We start from the raw sequence: 22,106 nt of genomic DNA, 5'->3' as shown, positions 1-22,106 counted from the left end.
TTGGAAAAAAAAAATTGGGCACTCTGAATTTTTTTTTTAAATATTGAACTGTGAAAGCAGTATTGCGAATATTCAACCAGTTGCAGTTATCCGACTAATATGCAGCACACTCTGCATTTGTTTCTTTAAAAATACATTTTTCAAAGAAAATTGTTTCAAGATATGAAAAATGAACCTTTTAAATTATACTGTTACAGACAGAAGGGGAGTAATTTAAACAGCACTAATTTCTCCTCTCACAACCCATCCATAAACAAACGTATTTTGGTTTGTTTCCTCCTTAATAAGCAATAGTGTATTTCCCAATGCCTTAGTTTTGGTGTGATCCAATTTCCTATTAACTCGACAGCAAACTCAAGATAGGTTGAACTCACAGGGTTAATTTATTTGCGCACTCAAAACATGGAAGGTCTCAACGTTGCTTCCTTTACATTCATACAGCAAAAGAGAGGGAAAGCGAAATGATTTACAGTGCAGAGACCACAGAGAAAATAAATATAGTTTAATGAGGGCTTGAGAGTCCAGAATCAAAGTACGCTGTGGTATTCCTTCACGGAGGTTGGTGGGTTGAAAATGGATGCTGGGTAATTCACTTTTCAGTGGTGTTGACTTCACACAATGAGATTAGGTACAAGAAGATGAATCTGTCTTGTAGGCGATGGTGCAGAATTTCCAGCAGAAGCAGTGTAGATGGAGCAAGGTGTCCAACCTGGGCTAGAGTTTCTTCCTGGGAGATGATTAGTTAGATGATTAAAAAGCAAACTGAGAGACTTTGTAGCTCAGTAAAGCAATGTTACTGGTTCCATAAGCCAGAGATTCAAGTCACATGACTCCCACATCTCCACACTGCCTTCAACAAAAGGTGTGTATTCCTCATCTGGGTCCCCATGATGGTTGAATGTCTCAACCATTAAGAAATGAAAGGAAGGTCACAGGGCCCTTTGTCTTAGCAGATGAACAGATTCCTGTTGATCAGTCTGGGTTATGAAGTGCAGACGGCCTTTGTATAGCTCTCTTTGAATTTGGTCTGTGCAGCCCACAGGGGCTTGTTCATGGCTCTTCACAGATACCAAAGTGCAAGTTTCTCCGATACTGTCAGGTAGCTTTTGTTTGGCGTTACAGAGAGGCATAGATTCAGCCATTTTAGGTAATTTCTGAAAATTTTAGAGATAGCAATGAGTATATCTATAAAGTTTATGAAAAATATAAAGGGAGGTATCAGTTCCTCACACTAACAGTTTCCCATATTCACATATTAACGGTTCCCAACGTATCTATATAATCTAAAGTCTTTTAAAAAAATAAATGTAGAGTACCCAATTCTTATTTTCAAACAAAGGGGCAATTTAGTGTGGCGAATCCCCTACCCTGCACATCTTTGGGTTGTGGGGGTGAGACCCACGCAGACACATGGAGAATATGCAAATTCCACATGGACAGTGACCCGGGCCGGTATCGAACCCAGGTTCTCGGCGCTGTGAGGTAGCAGTGCCCAATTTAATCTGAAGTCTAATGTGGGGTCATCTGTGAAAGTTAATGAAAGTCTAACATTCTGTTACTGTCCACAGTATACCATGTGGTTAATTCCTTGCATTAATGAGGACATTAAATAACAATGTCAGTTGTGCACCACATAATACAATCTCTATTTTTGGAAATTTCATAAAATGTTTTGAATGCGCATTGCTCATTAATTTGTTTTAAAAATTCATATTTCTAATAAATATTCACAAGTAGCTGCAGTCATTTGTGGACTTGATACACGCATTTTGAATGTGGGCCTGTAGAATGTGCTTTCTTCCTCCTGTATCAAATAGTTTGTTTGTTATGTTGCCAAAATTAAGTCAACAGTGTTCAGGCTTTCATACTATTGTCAAAACTACAGTATATGAAGTTTGTGTTGATCATTACCCTCCCCAGTGCATTATTTTTAACACATCCTTCTGCCACTGACATTATTGCAGTTACTCCACATTACTGTCAATCTCCAGTGCGGTCAGCCATATGTTTCCAAACACCGAATGTGTTTTAGGAAATCTAAACTCCACAACTTTATTTTTTTGAACATGGAAATTAATAACATACTTGGTAATCAGTTAAGTCTTCACCAACTCCACTTGCAGTAATTATTAGATAAAACAGACCAATTAGATGAACTTATTCTCATTGCACAACTTATCCGTAAACCATCTCACTTCCTGCTAATAAAAGGTGCTGCTCTGGGTCCTAGCTATGCCTGCCGTTTTATGAGATAGGTGGAACATTTCTTTTTTAAAATAAATTTAGAATACACAATTAATTTTTTCCAATTAAGGGGCAATTTAGCGTGGCCAAGCCACCTACCTTGCACACCATTGGGTTGTGGGGTGAAAACACAAGGAGAATGTGCAAACTCCACATGGGCAGTGACCCAGAGCCGGGATCGAACCTGGGATCTCGGCCCCATGAGGCAGCAGGGCTAACCCACTGCGCCACCGTGCTACCCTAGGCGGAACATTTCTCGTTTCAGTTCTGCTCCAGCATCCCCCCCCCCCCCCCCCCCCCCCCCCAACACCGTTTCTTCCAGTACACTGTGTATTGGTGGCATTTCGTACTCTTATCCTGAACTGGAAAACTTCATCAACTTTGTTTACAATTTTCCATTCTCCCACTTTTATGTGATCTATCTCTTCCCTTCTTTGACTTATCTGTCTCCATTTTTGAGACCAGACTATCAACAAATATTCACTAGCTATGGTGCTGAGGACCCGGGTTTGAATCCCGGCCCTGGGTCACTGTCCGTGTGGAGTTTGCACATTCTCCCTGTGGGTTTCACCCCCACAACCCGAAGATGTGCAGGTTAGGTGGATTGGCCATGCTAAATTGCCCCTTAATTGGAAAAAAAGTAATTGGGTATTCTAAATTTATAAAAACAAAACAAAAAAAAACAAATATTCACTTCTTTTTAATAAATGTTTTTTATTGGGTTTTTGAACCCTTCTGCCAGAAAAGGGCCTTCTGCCAGAAAACATCGCAGGCCAACATGACTGACAACAGGAAAAGGGAAGTCTCACCTTCCACATTCAGGGAGGCACTGAAGGCTGTGATCCAAGGGGAAATAATAGCCTACAAGGCACACAGAGACAGGGAAGAGAGGGAGGCCAGGTAACAGCTGATTGACTCCATCTTGGAGGTAGACAGAAAGTACACTGAGGCCCCAACTGTAGAGCTGCTGGCAGAGAGGAAAAATCTACAAATGGACTTTAACCTGCTATCCACTAGGAACGCAGTGTACCAACACGTCAGACACAGTTTGTGAACATGGAGAAAAGGCTGACCGTCTACTGGTTCACCAGCTGAGAAAGCAGGCAGCCAAGAAGGAAACAGCGCAGGTAAAGGGTGGCAGAGGCAGACTGGTAGCAGAACCAAAAGAGGCCAATCAAGCATTTGAGACCTTCTACCGAGGACTGTACATGTCCGGACGCGGGGATAAAACAGTTCCTCGACGGACTAGAAATGCCGGTTGTGGGGGAGGACAGACGGGGGGAGCTGGAAGCACCAATACATCTGGGAGAAATCATGGAGAGCATCAGCTCCATGCAGGCGGAGAAGGCACCGGGATCTGATGGGTCCCCGGCGGACTTCGACAAAAAATTTGCACTGGCCCTGGCCCCACATTTAATGGACATGTTCGCAGACTCGCTGGCAAGGGGCACTTTACCTCCTATGCTAGCGCAGGCCATAATCTCATTGATACCCAAAAAAGACAAAGACCCGAGGAATGTGGATCATATATACCCATTTCGCTGTGAAAATACTCGCAACAGTCCTGGCCAAAAGGCTGGAGAACGCCCCGGGTGGTAGCTGAAGACCAAATGGGCTTTGTCAAGGGTAGACAACTCACTGCAAACATCAGGCAGATGATGAACGTAATAATGACCCACCCCGGGGAGAGAACACCAGAGGTGACTGTCTCCGTGGACGCAAAAAAGGCCTTCGACAGAGTCAAATGGAAGTACCTCCTCGAGGTACTGGAACGGTTTGGGCTAGGAGCAGCATTCACCGCCTGGGTGAGATTCCTGTACCAGCGCCCAACGCGAGCATCCGAACTAACACCACCAGCTGTGAATACCTCCAGCTACAAAGAGGCACAAGGCAAGGATGCCCACTCTCCCCTCTCCTGTTTGCATTAGCAATCGAATCCCTGGCGATAGCCCTACGGAATGCGAAAAACTGGAAGGGCATCCAAAGAGGAGACAGAGGGCACAGTCTCACTCCATGCAGATGACCTGCTCCTGTACGTCTCAAGACCATAGGAAGGACTGAAAGCAGTCATGTGGATCCTAAAAGAGTTTGGAACCGTCTCAAGTTACAAACTCAACCTGGGCAAAAGTGAGGCATTCCCAGTGAACCCAAACGGGGGAGGGACAGAGCTGGAGGGGCTCCTGTTTAAAATAGCCCAAAACAGTTTCCGATACCTGGGGATCCAAATAGCCAGAGACTGGACACAGGTCCACAAATGGAACTTGACCAGCCTGGTGGAGGAAGTCAAAAAGCACCTACAGAGGTGGGACGCACTCCCACTCTCCCTGGTGGGGAGAGTGCAGACGATCAAAATGAATGTGCTGCTGAGGTTCCTCTTCCTGTTTAGGTACATACCAATCTTCATCCCCAAGGCCTTCTTCCAGAACCTAGCTAGCTTAATTATGGCATTTGTGTGAATGGAGGCTAGTGTCCCCAAATCAACACTGCAAAGGTGGAAACTTAAGGGAGGCCTGGCACTGCCAAGCCTGCAATATTACCACTGGGCAGCAACAGAGGAAAGAGTGAGGGGATGGGTGCGCGAATGCAACTCGGAGTGGGTACGGATGCAGGAGGCCTCCTGCAAGGGAACAACCCTCCGGGCCCTGGTCACTGCAGCACTCCCATCCACCTCGGCGAAATACACATCGAGCCCAGTGGTAATGGCCACATTGAAAACGTGGGGCCAGCTAAGACAGCATTTCGGGCTGACCGGGATATCCCCTATGGCCCCCATCTGCGGTAACCAGTCATGCTAGACACAATGTTTAAAAAATGGAGACAGGACAGGGGAACGCTGACAGTTAGGAACTTCTACGTTGGGCACAGAATGGCGACGCTGAACAAACTGATGGACGAATGGGAATTTCCGACAGGACAGGAAATGATATACTTAAAAATAAAACATTTCCTCCGCAAAGAGACAGTAGGATACCCCAGGGCCCCGGAGACCACACTATTAGAGGACCTGATGACCACGGACAGTAAGGAGGGCGTCTCTGTGGGAAAATATATGAACAGCTACTAGACAGAGCCCGAACACCACTGGACAAGAGCAGACGGAAATGGCAGCATGAACTGGGGACAGAATTGGGGTGGGGACTCTGGAGCGAGGCACTGAGCAGGGCCAACTCCACCTCCTCCTGTGCAAGGCTCAGCCTAATGCAATTCAAAGTGGTGCACAGAGCACACCTGACCAGAACCCGAATGTGCAGGTTCTTTCCGGAGTGGAGGATAAATGTGAACCATACCAGAGGGGCATGTCCCAAACTTGCTGGGTTCTGGACAGCCTTCTTCGAGGCAATGTTCAAAGTTGTTGGGGTGAAGGTGGAGCCATGCCCAAATGTGGCAATCTTCGGGGTATCAGAGCAGCCAAAGCTGCACATGGGGAAGAGGGCCAACGCCCTAACTTTTGCTTCCCCAATCGCACGCCGGAGAATCCTGCTCGGCTGGCGATCAGCAGCACCACCCACAGATGCAGACTGGTTGGCTGACCTTTCAGAATTTCTCCAACTGGAGAAGATAAAATACTCCATCCGAAAAAGCCTTTTGTTACATGTACAATAAATAAACATGAACGTCAATGTACATAATGTTGAAAATGCCAATAAAAAGATTTTAAAAACAACACTGCAATGAAGTTAATGTGAAAAGCCCCTAGTCGCCACATTCCGGCACCTGTTCGGGTACACAGAGGGAGAATTCAGAATATCCCATTCACCTAACAGCACGTCTTTCTACAGTTGTAAGAGAAACCAGGAGCACCCAGAGGAAACCCACGCAGACACAGGGAGAACGTGCAGATTCCACACAGACAGTGACCCAAGCCGGGAATCGAACCTGGGACCCTGGAGCTGTGAAGCAACAATGCTACCCACTGTGCTACTGTGCCACCCCTACATATGCCAGTACACTCAATGATTGTCCTGGTGGCCAACTCCTGCCTTGTTGTAGCTCATGAACTAACTTAATCTCGCCAATTCCCCCAAAAAGGCAGCGGATAATGAAAAATTGCAGATGATTGGGTTGCAAAGAAGTTTAAAATGGCAGGTGGGCTGCCAGGGCTGGCACCCACTCACCTGTTGGGACACTGGCAGGGTGGCATCATGTTGCCATCAGAACATCATCACGTCATATTTCTCACCACTGTGCCAGTTTGGGAATGTAAAAATCCAGCCCATTAATTCTTTCCATTCTCCACAGTTGCTGGCGGTCCTGCCGAGTATATTCAGCATTTTCTACTTTTATTTCAGATTTACACTGTATTTTGCCCGTGTTTCAATTAGATCATGGCTGATCTGTACCTCAGCTTAATTTACTGAATTTGACTCAAGTCCATTAATACTTGTCTCACAATCTGTTTTGAATGCGTCAATCGTGCCAGCATCCACAGTATTTTGGGGGAACTGGGTTCTTTCTATATTCCTATTACATTTTGTGCAAATCTTCCTGACTGCAATTCTCAATTCCTTCTAGTTCGGAATTCCAAAAATAAGATAGAATCTATCCCTACCATTCCAAATAATGTTATTATTTTAAACACTTTGGTTATAGATCACACCCTCAACCTTCTTTCCTCAAATGAAGGCAAATCCACTTTCTGCAGCCTCTCCTTATATTTTAACCCGGAATTCTGGCGAATCTCACCAAAAAGGCATCCATCCTGATGGTGTGGTGCCAGAATGGAACACGATGCTTTGGATTGAGAATGAACAAGGCCAACATTTAATTGGCCTCATTGGCTGATGATTCATACTGTGGAAAATGTTGAGCAACAACAATCCACATCGTTTAGTGCTTTGGCCAATATCAGTGACACAACTCATCTTCCATAAACACGCTCAGTTCAGCTGAAAAATACAGCAAATAAAGTCAGCTGCTTCAGGACTTATTTCAAACCAAACTAAGAAAAAAACAGGACAAAAAAAATCAGTAATTTCTATAACCAATCTCACTTTACAGCATCTTTCGGGTGGGCACTTTGGTGATTAACTCAACTCAGTCTTCCTGTGTACAAAATGACAACTGGCCTCAGGTGCACGCTCCGCGCCATGGAGACGGGGCCTCACTGCGCCTGCGCCGACCGCTGGTCAGACGCCATGTGTCAGGACGTGCGCGTTCCGAACGTCATCACGCCATCAGGCGGGAGCCTGCCCACCTTGTTCAAATTGAATTAAATCGCTTGTTTAAGCACGGCAATGTCCCCAACTGACTGGAGTAATACGCGCTGCGAGGAATAAAACACCCGCAGATAGGTGAATGTAGACTCTCAACTATCTCGCCACTCTGTTGGTAGCGAAAACATGGGAACAGTGGCCTCCGTTAGGAGCCATGTTCTGCAGTGAAGAAGGGGAGACGAGGAGGAGAAGGGCAGATGGTGCGGTTCAGAATGCACCAGTGGTGCAGAGGGTGGCAGACCGGCTTCAGATCAAGAAGCTGATGCAGCATAATACTACAGCAACAGAGGCACAGGAGGATTTATGCTAATTGAATATGCAAGCAGAGAATAATCTACCTTCAGATGTCAGAGACTGGCAGGAGACGCAACATCTCCAGAGCCACAGTAATCAGATGCTAGCAGAGGAAGTAGCTTCCAACTGTATTGGTGGTGACCCAATGTCAGTAGCTATAAAGGTGACTGTTGAAGTGAATTTCGTTTTGCTAATGAATCCTTTCAGGCTGCCTATGGAGACCTCAGTGGCATAACACAATCTGCTGCATTAAGGTCTTTGCAAATGCAAGCAGGTCAGTTCACTGCATTTTCAATGGACCACCAGTCAACTGGAAAGAGCCATTGATTTTCCCAGGGTCAAGGGAACAGTCAACTGCACTCACTTCACCATTAAGGCTCCAGCAGGCGAGCCCTGTACATTAATTTACAGAAAGGGCTACCACTCCTTAAACATCCAGTTGGTCTACGTTTGGTCTATGACCACAAGGTTAGGCAGCATGGTGGCGCAGTGGGTTAGCACTGTTGCCTCACAGCGCCGAGGTCCCAGGTTTGATCACGGCTCTGGGTCACTGTTCGTGTGGAGTTTGCACATTCTCCCTGTGTCTGCGTGGGTTTCGCCCCCGCAATCCAAAAGGTGTGCATGGTAGGTGGATTGGCCATGCTAAATTGCCCTTAATTGGAAAAAAATGAATTGGGTAGTCAAAATTTATTTTTTAAAAAGGTATGCAAATGGTACCCAGGCAGCACTCACACAAGTACATTCTCCTAACTTCCAAATTCCCAGACATGTTCAATGTACATAATGCCCTGAATGGTTGGCTTCTGGGGGACCAGGCTTACGCTTTGAAGAGATGGGCTCATGACCTAGAAGGGGCCCCTAGAACAGAGGCAGAGAGGAGCTATAACAACAGCCACAGAACCATCAATAATAATAATCTTTAATGTCACAAGTAGGCTTACATTAACACTGCAATGAAGTTACTATGAAAATCCCCTAGTCACCACACTCCGGCGCCTGTTCAGGCTTGCTGAAGAATTCAGAATGTCCAATTCACCGAACAAGCACATCTTTCAGGACTTGTAGGAGAAAATCGGAGCACCCAGAGGAAACTCACGCAGACATGGGGAGTCGAGCATGTAATTGAGCTGTGAAGGATAAGGTTCTGATGCCTGTATAGATCAGGAGAAGCATTACAGTATACACCATCCAGAGTTTCACTGATGGTCATTGTGCTGCACTGTCCAAAACCGTGCCATTCAGAGAAGGGATGCCCTGCAGGAAGGGGAGATGCAGGATAGTGAGCATTCATCTAATGAGGAGGGTGAGCAGATGAGGTAACACCTGTAGCCATCTAAGATGGACACTGGGCTACAAAATGGAGAACTGCTAAGACTGCAGGGAAAAACAGTCATAGTGAGGACAAACAGCTTGCAGAAGACTGTTTTGCATTCTGCACGTACAGAAACCAGTTTCTGGCCAGTTGCAGAGTTTCAGCCAAAGGTGCAAATGGGAAACAGATCTGCATAGTAATGAGGTGATCCATATCCAGACCCCGGACAATAGAAACATTTAAGTATGAATGGATACTTTTCCATAGACGCCCAGACAGAATGGCGCCAAAGCAACCAACACAAAGAGCTGTAGGGACCGCCCCACCCATCGAGGAACGACCCTCAGATTGGGGAGTTTGAAAGATATCGATTGGGAAAGACCCAATCGATACGTAGCAGGTGAAAGAACCCGCCCCAAGGGGCACGGACTTCTAGGACCTATAAAGAGAAGGTCAAGCACATGACTTGGTCTGTTGTTTTGCTCCGGCCCAGACCTGTTACATCGCACCCTGACTCCAGTTTCATCACCGGCCGTTGAGCCTCAGCCATCGAACTGTAAGTGCCAACACAACGATCGCTATGTGATCCAGACCTTGCTAGACCTTGACAACTTTGCGAATCAGAAAGTTACAGACCAAGAACGGGACGAAGGCCTTGCTCCCTGACCTTGCCTGTTCCTGTCTAGATAAGTATTTAGTTGTTTAGTATTAGAAGTAAGTTAGTCTCTTTAGCGTATGCATGTGTATTTATTATATTTGTTATAATAAACACCAATCGTTTGGAATTACTAATCGGTGTACGGATTTATTACTTTGAACCTGACCTTGATATACTTGTGACGGTGTCTCAATACGGCACCTGGCGACTCCGAGCATAATTACACATACAGAGCCATAGTAGTGTTAAGCACACGGCCTTTAAACGGAGGCGTGTTAATCACACTCCAGTAAAACGAGCAACACACCCTCATTTAGAATGCAGGGCCACTGTTTCAAAAAAAGGATTGCCCATTTAGGACAGATATGAGGAAAACATTTTTCTCTAAGGGGAGACACTTTGGAATTCTCTTCCTTTAAATGTGGTTGATGCAGAGTCCTCAAATATCTTTAAGGCAGAGGTAGCTAGATTCTTGAGAAGGGAGGGGGGGGGGGCATTGTGCACAGCCTTGGTAGGACCTATCTGGAGTATTTTGTGCAGTTTTGGTCTCCCTACCTGAGAAAAGATATACTTGCCATAGATGGAGTGCAGTGGAGGTTCACTAGGCCGATACCAGGGTTGGCAAGACTATCCCATGAGGAGAGATTGGTTCAACTGGGTCTGTATTCACTAGAGTTTAGAAGGATGATAGATCTGATTGAAACTTATAAAATTCTATCAGACTCTTATGCAGGGAGGATATTTTCCCAGGTTGGAGAATTAAGAACCAGGAGACACAATTTCAGAGTAAGGGGTAGTTCATTTATGATTATGAGGAGGCAAAATTTCTTTAAAGCATAGTGAACCTGTGGAATTCTCTACCGCAGAAGGCTGTAAAAGACATTTTTTCCAGATGTTAATGGCACCAAGAGGTATGGGAACAAAGCGGGAATATGGTATTGAGATAGGTCGGTCATGATCATACTGAATGGCGGAGCAGACTCAAAATGGCCTACTCCTAGTTTTTATGTTATCTGGGGTAGGTGGGAATATGAAGTTGAGGTTAAAATTATATCAACCATGATTTTATTGAATAGCGGAGGAAGCTCGATAAGCTAAGTTGCCTACTCCTGCTCCTAAGTCATATGTTCATATCCTGACAGAAGTGCAAGGCTCTGCACAAGAGCACATGGATGGCCTTAATAACACAAGAGGTTCCAATAGATCAGGAACTCTCGGCTTCAGAGACGAGTGTATTGCTATTGATTCAACCTCATTCCACCTATAATGTGAGCTCACAGAGAACATCTCATCAGCACAGTCACCCTTTTGATCCATAGGCATTTTTGCATTTTGACCAATGTTCAGTACTGGCAAGTCAGGAACATTTGACCAATAAAATTCCTAGAGCACTTACAGATAAAATGAACCTCTGCATGAGGGATATAACTTGTTTATGACACAACCAATGATCACAGCTACAAAACAAACCCATGTGACCAGCTTTTAACCTGTGTGGAGTTTCCTCATTTATTTTGCTTGTGCTCTGGCGCAGTGCTCACCTCTTGCTTGCTGTTGCACAGGAGGGAGGTTGTTGATCTGCTTGTCCCGATGCCCTGGATGACTTTGGCAGATATACTCTGTGCGGCCGAGGCCTTGAGGGTCCCACCATATTACCATATTAGGACTCCTGCTGAGTCACAGAAGTAGCTTCTGTCAGTATGTCAATTGGGAAGGACGGTGCCCCATCAGATGTGCCCCAAGAGGTGCTTCCAGATGGCGCAGCAGCTGCTGATCCTCTGCCATGAGGATCAATTGGTCCTCCTCACCTTCCCGTGAGATCCAGGAGCTGGTTTAGTGCCCAGGCTCCTGGTCCCTCTGTCACCCTGGCTACAGACAGACCCCCGAGCTCAGAGCCAGGGCGATGGTATACAGGTCAGCGTGCATATCCGCAATAGCATCAGCGATACAGCGGGGTTTACCCTCCAATCAGCAGTCTTTCCATGGATGAAGCTTAGCACAGTGGGTGATCACAGTTTACGCGGCCTGAATGGACATCTCCACAGTTCGGGCCAGAGCATGCAACTCTCCTGATATATTCTCCAAATCTCCACGCACCTTGCACTGTACATTCAGCATTTGCTGCCTCACGGACGACTCCAGAGGCTCATCATCGAACTCGGATTAAGTCTCTGGATCACCTCGATAACTCTAACTGCACAAGGCCTGCTCCACCACATTTCCGGCAGCTGCACATGCAAATGTGAAGTCCTCACCAGATTGTGCTTCTCCTTGCCCTAAAGCACTAATCCCAGCTGAGGTGACAGTATTTGCATTGGTGCTTAGTGAAGGGAGAGGATGTGACACTGCCAACTCCAAGGGTTCTTCCTCCTCGGAGACAATTGTTGGTCCCATAGGACTCACAGAGTCAGCAGAAGGTTCACCTGCACTAGCACACAGAAAAAAGGGAATTGGTATTTCAGAGCCATCATGGGTGGAAGGTTACAATTTTCAACACTATTAACAGCATGTGCATTATGAGATACAACACTTTGTAACCATTAATGGATGGGCATCATCATCAAAACGTGATGCAGTTATGACCCTTCCTTGCCTCAACCCTCACAACCTTGTCTCAGCCTTCAATGAAGAAAAACAGACTGGAACTAAGCAGCTGCTCAATTTTCAGATCTTAATATTTTGTACTTGATCAGATTTAATGCCATCTGTGTTCACTGGCAACAACACTTAATTCAAAGCCTGTGCAGTATTTGACACATTTTTCAGAACAAAATGACATATCAGGATGCACCATGGGATCACTCATACTTGGCCAAGTTGTTAATATAGGATTTAAGTGTTTGCAGTTTTTTTTAAAACTGGAATGAATATGTCATTTAGGCCAGGTAGTTGATGACCAGCCCATGGGTCAATCTATGGTAAGCTAATGGAATGTGACCTTTGGGTCGGGATAAAATACGTTGATGAATGGTCTATGAATTATACTGTAATAAACTGAATTGCATGACTTCAGAGTCAAGCTTACATACACAGATGACTTGGCACAACAACAAAATATCAGGATAGATTAGCAAAGTGTATATTTTGGAATAAGTTGTGGATATTGTGCAAAAGGTCAGGTCGTTCCAATTATGTTTTACAAATTCCAATTGAGTAGGTAACAAGCAAGTCATTTTGTGTTTATGTTGTAATTATAGATATAACAAACTAGACATACAAGATAAGAACATGGACAGAAACTGTGCAACTTCGAATTGTCTTTTAGAGCATTCTAAAAGAGCACATCCTCTGTGTGCACACTAGTACTGAATAGAACTGCTGCTTGTCTCCACCTACAGTTGATTGTGTCCAATGTCGACAACAAAATGGGCAGCACTTTCGTGTGGAGTGTGCACATTCTCCCCATGTCTGCGTGAGATTCACCCCACAAAACCCAAAGATGTGCCGGTTTGGTGGATTGGCCACGCTAATTGGAAAAAAATAATTGGGTACTCTGAAAAAGATACTCCCCCAACAAGAACAACACTTATCTCAAAATGATAATCTTTCAGAAAACAAATACTTAGGGTTCACCACTTGGGTAAAGCTCCTGTACAACGCTCCATTGGGGAGCGTACAGACCAACAATACCAACTCCCAATACTTCCAGCAGCACAGGGGCACCAGACAAGGATGCCCACTGTCCCCGCTGCTGTTCGCACTAGCAATCGAACCGCTAGCAATCGCGCTCAGGGCAGCAAAAAATTGGAGGGGGATCCGAAGGGGAGGCAGAGAGCACAGAGTCTCACTCTATGCAGATGACCTTCTCCTCTACACCTCGAACCCACAGAGCAGCATGGACGGAATCATTGCGCTCCTGAAAGAGTTTGGAGCCTTCTCGGGCTACAAACTCAACATGAGCAAAAGCGAGATCTTCCCAGTACACCCGCAGGGGGGGGGGGGGGGGGGGGGGGGGGGGGGGGAAGCAGCACTAAAGGGGCTGCCGTTCAAACAAGCCCAACACAAATTCCGCTACTTGGGGATCCAAGTAGCCTATGACTGGAAAGGGATCCACAAATGGAACCTCACCAGTCTGACGGAGGAAGTAAAAAAGGACCTGCAAAGATGGAACACACTCCCACTCTCCCTTGCGGGGAGAGTCCAGACGATCGAAATGAACGTACTGCCCAGGTTCCTCTTCCTGTTTAGATCCATTCCGATCTACATCCCCAAGGCCTTTTTCAAAGCGCTGGACAAACTAATCATGGCGTTCGTATGGGGGGGGGGGGGGGGGGGGGGTAAAAATGCTAGGATCCCAAAGAAGGTCCTACAAAAAACAAAATCCAGCAGGGGGGCTAGCCCTCCCAAACCTACAATTTTACCACTGGGCGGCAACAGCCGAGTGAGTAAGGGGATGGATCCAGGAGCCAGAGGCCGAGTGGGTGCGCGCGGAGGCCTCCTGTGTGGAGACCTCCTTCCGGGCCCTCGCCACAGCAGCACTCCCATCCCCACCCAAAAAATACTCCAGCAGCCCAGTGGTGACAGCCACCCTCCAATCCTGGAACCACTGCGGCAGCAATTTGGCCTGACCAAAATGTCGGACAAGGCTCCCATCTGCAACAACCATAGGTTCACACCAGCACTGACTGACGCCACCTTCAAAAGGTGGAGGCAGGACGGAGGGACACTGACAGTCAGGGACCTATACACGGACGGCAGGATCGCAACACTGGACGAACTGACAGAGAAATTTCTGCTAGCCAGGGGGAATGAGCTACGGTATCTGCAGCTCAAAAACTTCTTACGAAAGGAGACAAGGACGTACCCACAACAGCCACGACAGACACTACTGGAAGACCTACTGGACGCAAGCATCCTAGATAAAGGGAACTGTAGCGACATGTATGACCGACTGGTAGAAAGGGCCGACACCGTACTGGACGCAACAAGAAAGAAATGGGAGGAGGACCTGGGGATTGAGATAGGGTGGGGACTCCAGAGCGAGGCACTGCATAGGGTCAACTCCACCGCCACGTGCGCAAGGCTCAGCCTGACACAACTAAAAGTGGTACATAGAGCCCACTTAACAAGAACCCGTATGAGTAGGTTCTTCCCGGAGGTGGAGGACAGATATGAACGGTGCCAAAGAGGCCCGGCCAACCACGCCCACATGTTCTGGTCTTGCCCCAGACCTGTGGAGTACTGGACAGCCTTCTTCGAGGCTATGTCCAAAGTGGTGGGGGTGAGGGTGGAGCCATGCCCGATAGTGGCGGTCTTCGGGGTTTCAGACCAGCCAGATGTATTCCTGGGGAGGAGGGCAGGCGCCCTTGCCTCCCCGATCGCCCGCCGTAGAATCCTGTTTGGCTGGCGGTCAGCAGCACCACCCAGAGCTGCAGACTGGCTGTCCGACCTCTCGGAATCTCTCCAAATGGAGAAAATCAAATTCGCCATCCGAGGGTCAGACGACGGCTTCCACAGAACGTGGGAGCCATTCATGCAACTGTTCCGGGACCTGTTTGTGGCCAACGAACAAGAGGAAGAATAGCCGGGTGGCCAAGAATCAGGGGGAAATGGTCGGGAGTCGGAGGAAGGTAGCTGGTGCATGGAGGGGAGAGATGGACTGGGAGGGGGGGGTGGGGGGGAGACGGCTAAACCTGAGGAGGGAGGGGCGAACCACGGGGGGGTGGGGGGGGGAGGGGAAGACAGCTAAACCTGGGGAGAGGGAGGCGAACCTGGGGGGGGGGGGGGGGGCGGGGGGCAGGGAAGCGGGAGCCGGAGGGAGGACATGGGATGCCAAAATGTGCATGACATCTCCAGGAGCGGGGCACGAGGAAACTGGAGATGGAGGCCGGGAGGAGCGGGGGCAAGCGTGGGACGGCAGCGAGACCCGTCCGGGAAGGGCGGGCGACAGCAGCACACAGCACAGCCAAATATCGCACTCTGTGATTTTCTCCCCGGCACCCAAAGGTGTGCTTGCCCCCCCAGTCCCTGACCCCCGCAGGCAGTCGCCTACTTATGTGGGGTGTGTAATTTTGCCAGATGTACAGAGATGCCGCTGTCGAGCTGGTGCAAAATACCCCACCAGTTATTCCATTTCATATGTTATTGTTTTTTTTAAATGTTGGGGTGTGCCCTTCCCCTCTAAATGTGTGAATATATATGTGTTTCTTATTCTGTGTACATAACGGTAATTATACCTTGCTCAAAAAAACCCAATAAAAACATTTATAAAAAAAAAGAAAACAAATACTTCCTTTTTGCTTTGATTTTCACAAAATTGCAGGCTCACCTGACACTGCCCCGTGACAGGTGGCCCTATAAATAAGAGGCCATGACAGATTACAGCCATCAGATGCCCTCTTCCCCGCCCCCCCAGCACAGATTGGACAAGCAAACGATAATTGCGGCCTAAATACCACCTTGCAATCATTCATTTGCTTATTTGCCATTTTATACTGCATGCAACAACGGTGGAGGATGTTGTCGAAAATCAATCCACAGGTGCACGCCCCGCCCACCGAAATGCAACATATTATTCAGACTGTCCATTTTTAAAAAAAATTTTGAGTACCCAATTAAATTTTTCCAATTAAGGGGCAATTTAGCTTGGCCAATCCACCAACCCTGCACATCTTTTGGGTTGTGGGGGAGAAACCCATGCAAACATGGGGAGAATGTGCAAACTCTACACGGACAGTGATCCAGAGCCGGGATTGAACCTGGGACCTTGGCGCCGTGATGCTGCAGGGCTAACCCACTGCGCCACGGTGCTGCCCAGACCGTCCATTTTAATCAATGTTACATCCATTGGAAAATTTCACACCTGAAGAACAGACTCACGATGAAATATTCAAAGCTCCTCACTTTTTTGTCTTCTGAACAAGTTCTTCAATTCTGTTGCACAGTGATCTAATATTGGAATTTTGACTACAGGCTTTCATTTGATTATGATTATTCCAGGTATGGTATATGAGATGCAGTTATCTTAGTTTTTTTCCATGTTTATCGGATCCACAAATTTAAATATATCCAACTACAGCTGCATTTCCCCCTTATAAAGTTAGACGTTCAGAGTAAGTATCAAAATGATTGCCTTTTTTGTTGAAGATGAAATGCAAGAGTCTCCACATTCTTATATAATGATACTATCACGTCATATGTTCCACTTGACTTCTTAAATAAACACTCTGTCTGACCTGTAAAGCTCTAGCAGTAACAGGAAACTTCCTCCTGAACAGGATGCAAATTTCAGTTCACTGGTACATACACTGTTCCACCAGAAACCACAGACATAAAATCACTTATTACTGTTCCACTACAAAATTCAACAAAAGTTTCAAGGAGCTGAAAAGAAGAGTTTCAAACCACGTTTCTCAACGTAATTGCACAGATCAGGATAAAGGCGGAGATTTTAACACCTTCAAAACCCATCCACTTAAGAGTTGAAAACTGGCCCAAAATATCCACTAGCACCGTGTTTGAAGAGCAAATGACAGAAATGCACAGGTCAGTTAGCATTTGAAAGAGGAAAACAATTGAATAATATTCCAATATGACCCTTCATTGATTCTCTTTCAGACGTTGACTAACCCTGATTTCAGTTTGTTTTTGACATTTCTTTTATGGCTTGCTTACTGGAAAATGATATAAAATAATTACAACAGCAAATCCATTCTAAGTGAATGAATTTAATGAAGGACATATGATAAATACTTCCACAAAGTTACAGGCCAACATTCAACACTTATATCTTGGTTTCGGACAATGCTCGGCACATCGAGGGCCGAAGGGCCTGTTCTGTGCTGTTCTATGTTCTAACTTAGGAATTCAGTAAAAGGAAATATCTAATAAAGTATATCTAATGACAAATGTATTATTTAGTAGAAAGGAGCTTTAATCACCAGCACCAAAAATGTATTTATAAATATCTAAAGAGGTCAACTATAAAGGAGTAAAAGCAAACCACTAATGTGGATCTCCTAGTTGTACAGAAAAATTCTGCCAAAAAGCATAAATTTATTCTTCTGCATTACACCCATCTAGATCATGAACTCTCATAATACAGACATGAAACTACTTATTCTCACAACAAATGTCCACCTATTCATGCTTTCAATGAATCACAGTACCCTAATCTTTATCTTTTAATGAAAAGAACCATTTCTGAAATATAATAAAAGCTGCCCACAGTGACAGTTACTGTATCATACACACGTCTTTAAATTCTGTAATCAGCAACCACCAGGTGCCATATCACATTTAACACACCGCAGTCAGTCAATACAGACATCCCCAAACACACCAAGACTGTTTTTGTCAAATGTTTTATTGACTGTAAACATCTGGAGTACTGTAAAACATGCATTATCTGTAGATTCAGAATGGAGCAAGTGGTATTGTCTTTTCTGTCAAATGTGTCAGATTTGGCATCTAGTGATGGAGATTAATGAAGTATCATGAGAGTAATATGGTTCTTGAAATGTTCCAATTTAGAGTAGAGCTCTAATCTTAAATTAAAGCTGTCGACATTTAGTGAACCTACATTTTCATTGGAATAACATTATCTCAATCCGGAAAAAACATGAGGGATATAATTAAAGGAAGAACAGGCTATCCCAAGACAGGTCTGAACCATGATTTACAGCCAAATGTATCTAAAAAATCAACAGCAAATTCAATAATAGTTCAGTTGCTTTAGAGCATAGTTAAATCCACATGTGATATTAATAAGCAGAATCCTGTCAAAGTCCCAATTGATGCAAATTATTGCCAGTTACCAATCTGTTCCTTACATAGTAGCCTTATACTTAAGTCCTTTTATTTGCAAATCTGAATGTGTGCAACTTCTTGGCCCGTTATGTTCTCTGCTTATAACAGAAGTCAGCTGAACTTCAAATTCACTTCTTTTTTGCTTGCTGTGGAGTATTGAATTTGAAAAAGATAACGTCTCCATCTTCAACAATGTAATTTCTGCCTTGCTGTCTATATTTTCCAGCACTCTGCAAACAATTAGACAAATGGATATGATTAAACAATCACAATAAGGATGAGATATTTTTGTTCACATACACAATTCAGTTCCAACTCTTTCCCCTGGACCAATCCATATCATTTAAAAATATTATTTAATTCACCAGCTGCAATTTTATTCATTTTCTGCTCTACAGTTTATTTCCTAGATTTCGGAAATTAACTTCAAATAAAGTGGCATGAGAGATTTAACTAAAGGTAAATATTTTTCATTATTTCTTCCTTTATTTTGGTGAGTTTATCAGTCTTACAATCAGATTAGCATCTAGAAAATGCAGCAATTTATCGATTTGTGGGTAGCCTGTATAAAATGAGAATTCACAAGGATATGAGAGAAAATACTAGTACTCATATCGTGCTTTTAAGACCAACAGACATCTCAAAGTCTTTTACAGCCAATGAAATACTTTTGAAGTGTAATTACCGTTGTCATGTAGGCAGCAACCAATGTGTGCACAGACAGCAATGTGATAATGACCAGATAATCTGTATTCGCAATAATGATTGAAAGATTAATACTGGCAGGACACCAGGGATAATTCCCCAGACTTCTTAAAAAAATAGTGACATGGAATCTTTTACATCTGTCCAAGAATGTAGATAGGACCTCAGTTTAACAGAGCCTACAACAGTGCAGCACTCCCTTGGTACTGCATTAGTGTGTCAGGATATTATTTTTGTGCTCATTCCCTGGAGTGGGACTTGAACCCAGAATATTGTGACTCAGAGGCAATAGTGCTACTAGCTGAGCCAGAGCTGACACTGAATGATTAACTAGGATTTAATAATGCACTCGGTCTCAAAACTTGCATCACAGTATACAGGAAAGCTATAAACTTAATTTACTGCCCATTATGGTAGCCAGGTTTTCTTCATTTTTCAGTGTTGTTTAATAATAATAATAATAATCTTTATTAGTGTTACAAGTAGGCTTACAGTAACTGCAATGAAGTTACTGTGAAAATCCCCAAGTCGCCTGTTCGGGTACTCTAAGGGAGAATTCAGAATGTCCAATTCACCTAACAAGCAAGTCTTTTGGGACTTATGGAAGGAAGCTGGAGCACCCAGAGGAAACCCACGCAGATACGGGGAGAACATTCAGACTCCACACAAACAGTGACCCAAGCCGGGAATCGAACATGGGTCCCTGGCGCTGTGAAGCAACAGTGCTACCACTGTGTTACCATAAAACGTTTTGTCTTCTCCTAAGGGGCTGTTGTAATGTAAAGTAAGGAACCTTAAAAGGGGGATTAGACATCAGATCCATCCTGCAAATTTTAACACAGGCAAACTTGAATGTACTGCTAGTTGGTGCTGGGAAGGGGTTTAAGCTAATTGTATACTGATTTTCTCAGCCTCCCCCATAGAAATGTCTGGCAGCAACCCAAATCACAAAATAATACAACGCAGAAGAGGCCCTTCGGCCCATCAAGTCTGTACCGACACATAAGAAGCACCCGACCTGCCTACCTAATCCCATTTGCCAGTACTTGGCCCACAGCTTCATTTCTTTTTTGCTTGTGCCAAGTTATCATCTAGGTACTTTTTAAAGGGTGTGAGGCAACAAGCCTCCACCACCCTCCCAGGCAGTGCATTCCAGACTGTCACCACCTTCTGGGTGAAAACGTTTTTCTTCGAATCCCCCCTAAATCTGCCCCTCATCTTGAACTTCTGTCCCCTCGTAACTGACCCTTCAGCTAAGGGGAACAGCTGCTTCCTATTCATCCTGTCCATGCTCCTTTTAATAAACACCTCGATCAAGTCGCCGCTCAGTCTTCTCTGCTCCAGCGAAAACAACCAAGCCTATCCAACCTCTCTTCATAACTTAAATGTTCCACCGCAGGCAACATCTTGGTGAATTGCTTCTGCACACCCTCCAGTGCATACGTCCTACAATGTGGTGACCAGAATTGCATACAGTACTCCAGCTGCGGCCTCACCAAAGTTCTATACACCTCCAACATGACCTCCCTACTTTTGTAATCGATACCTCAATTGATAAAGGCCCATATACCTTTTTCACCATCCTATTAATCTGTCCTTCTGCCTTCAGAGATCTATGGACAAACAGGCCACAGTCCCTTTGTTCCTCGGAACTTTCCAGTGTCAGACCATTCATTTAATACTTCCTTGTCACATTACTCCTTCCTTCCAAAGTATATTACCTCACACTTTTCAGGGTTAAATTCCACCTGCCACTTTTCTGCCTATTTTATTTTTAAGCAACAATTTAGTGTGGCCAATCCATCCACCCTACTTATCTTTTTGGGTTGTGAGTTGAGACCCACGCTGACATGGGGAGAATGTGCAAACTCCACACGGACAGTGATCCGGGGCCGGGCTCGAACCTGGGTCCTCGGCGCTGTGAGGCAGCAGTGCTAACCACTGGACTACCGTGCTGCCCATTTGACCATCTATCTTCCTGCAACCCAGACACTCAACCTCACTGTCAACCACCCAGCCAATCTTCGTGTTATCTGCAAACTCACTGATCCCAACCCACATAGTCATTTATGTCGTTTATATAAATGACAAATAATAGGAGATCCAGCACAGATCCCTGTGGTACGCCAAATGGACAAATGGCAAGACTAAGATTAAAAATCATTATGTAGAATCAGACATACCAATTTTAGTTCTACCACTCTGTGCTGCTGCAGCTAGTTTGGTAATGCTCATCTTACCTTTCCTTTTATGAAATTTATAGGCCAGAATTTTACAGCCCTATGTGTGGGGGGAGGCGTAAAATGTGGTGAGCAGTTCAAAACTCCATTGATTTTGGCGAGAACAGAAAATCCCGCCAGGAGGGGCTGTAAAATTCCATCCATATCGTGTTCAGTGTTTTAAAATTTACAATTTTAAAGCTCTCACTAACTAGTCGAAAAAACAAATTTGATTAGAATGCATGGACCACCATATATAAAATAAAAAAATATCTGAGGTTGCTTTTACAACAATGGTATGTACACGTAATTCGAATAAGCGCAACTATTTTCAATTGACATTCAAATTATAGGGATAGAAATGTCAAAAAGTTAATTGTGCATAGCAAACATAGTTTAGTTCAAAATAATATTTAAGTGAAAATTTATAAAAGGAAATAAAAAATGAAGCAATATGACATTTGCTCATTACATTAAAATAGTGATGACAAAAAATAAAGCAAAATATATTATCTTAGGTGGCAGATCAATATCCATTTAAATTATTTTGAGAAATGAAACTGGCATTACTTATTTATTAATTTGTAGACAATGCAGTTTTTTGTCTATACCCAATTAAAAGACCAACTGTCCTTCTAATGTTCAGGGGGCCATTTATTCCAATCCTATTACATTGCAGAAACAGTATTTAAAAAAATTTAATGACTATTTGT

The 22,106-nt window shown here is 44.8% G+C and overlaps 1 protein-coding gene and 1 long non-coding RNA gene across 7 annotated transcripts in view; both read right to left on the bottom strand.

The window, feature by feature from the left end:
- Positions 1–360: 360 nt before the first annotated feature.
- Positions 361–7,786, bottom strand: LOC119961895. The gene is made up of 2 exons (XR_005459763.1): positions 7,236–7,786; positions 361–1,154 (listed from the first exon to the last, which is right to left on the bottom strand). It is a non-coding gene; the product is annotated as an uncharacterized LOC119961895 (long non-coding RNA).
- Positions 7,787–17,573: 9,787 nt separating this feature from the next.
- The window catches only part of ola1 (Obg-like ATPase 1), a 260,203-nt gene continuing 255,670 nt past the window's right edge, over positions 17,574–22,106 (bottom strand). For all 6 annotated transcript variants that reach the window (XM_038789387.1, XM_038789393.1, XM_038789388.1 and 3 more), the window contains one exon: positions 17,574–18,699. In XM_038789387.1, coding sequence (XP_038645315.1) covers positions 18,598–18,699 — 102 coding nt within the window. In that variant the 3' untranslated portion in view covers positions 17,574–18,597. The remainder of the gene's footprint in view (positions 18,700–22,106) is intronic.

Source organism: Scyliorhinus canicula, chromosome 2 (genome assembly GCF_902713615.1).
Source record: "Scyliorhinus canicula chromosome 2, sScyCan1.1, whole genome shotgun sequence".
Classification (NCBI taxonomy): Eukaryota; Metazoa; Chordata; class Chondrichthyes; order Carcharhiniformes; family Scyliorhinidae; genus Scyliorhinus; species Scyliorhinus canicula.
This window is presented reverse-complemented; position numbering and strand designations above follow the sequence as displayed.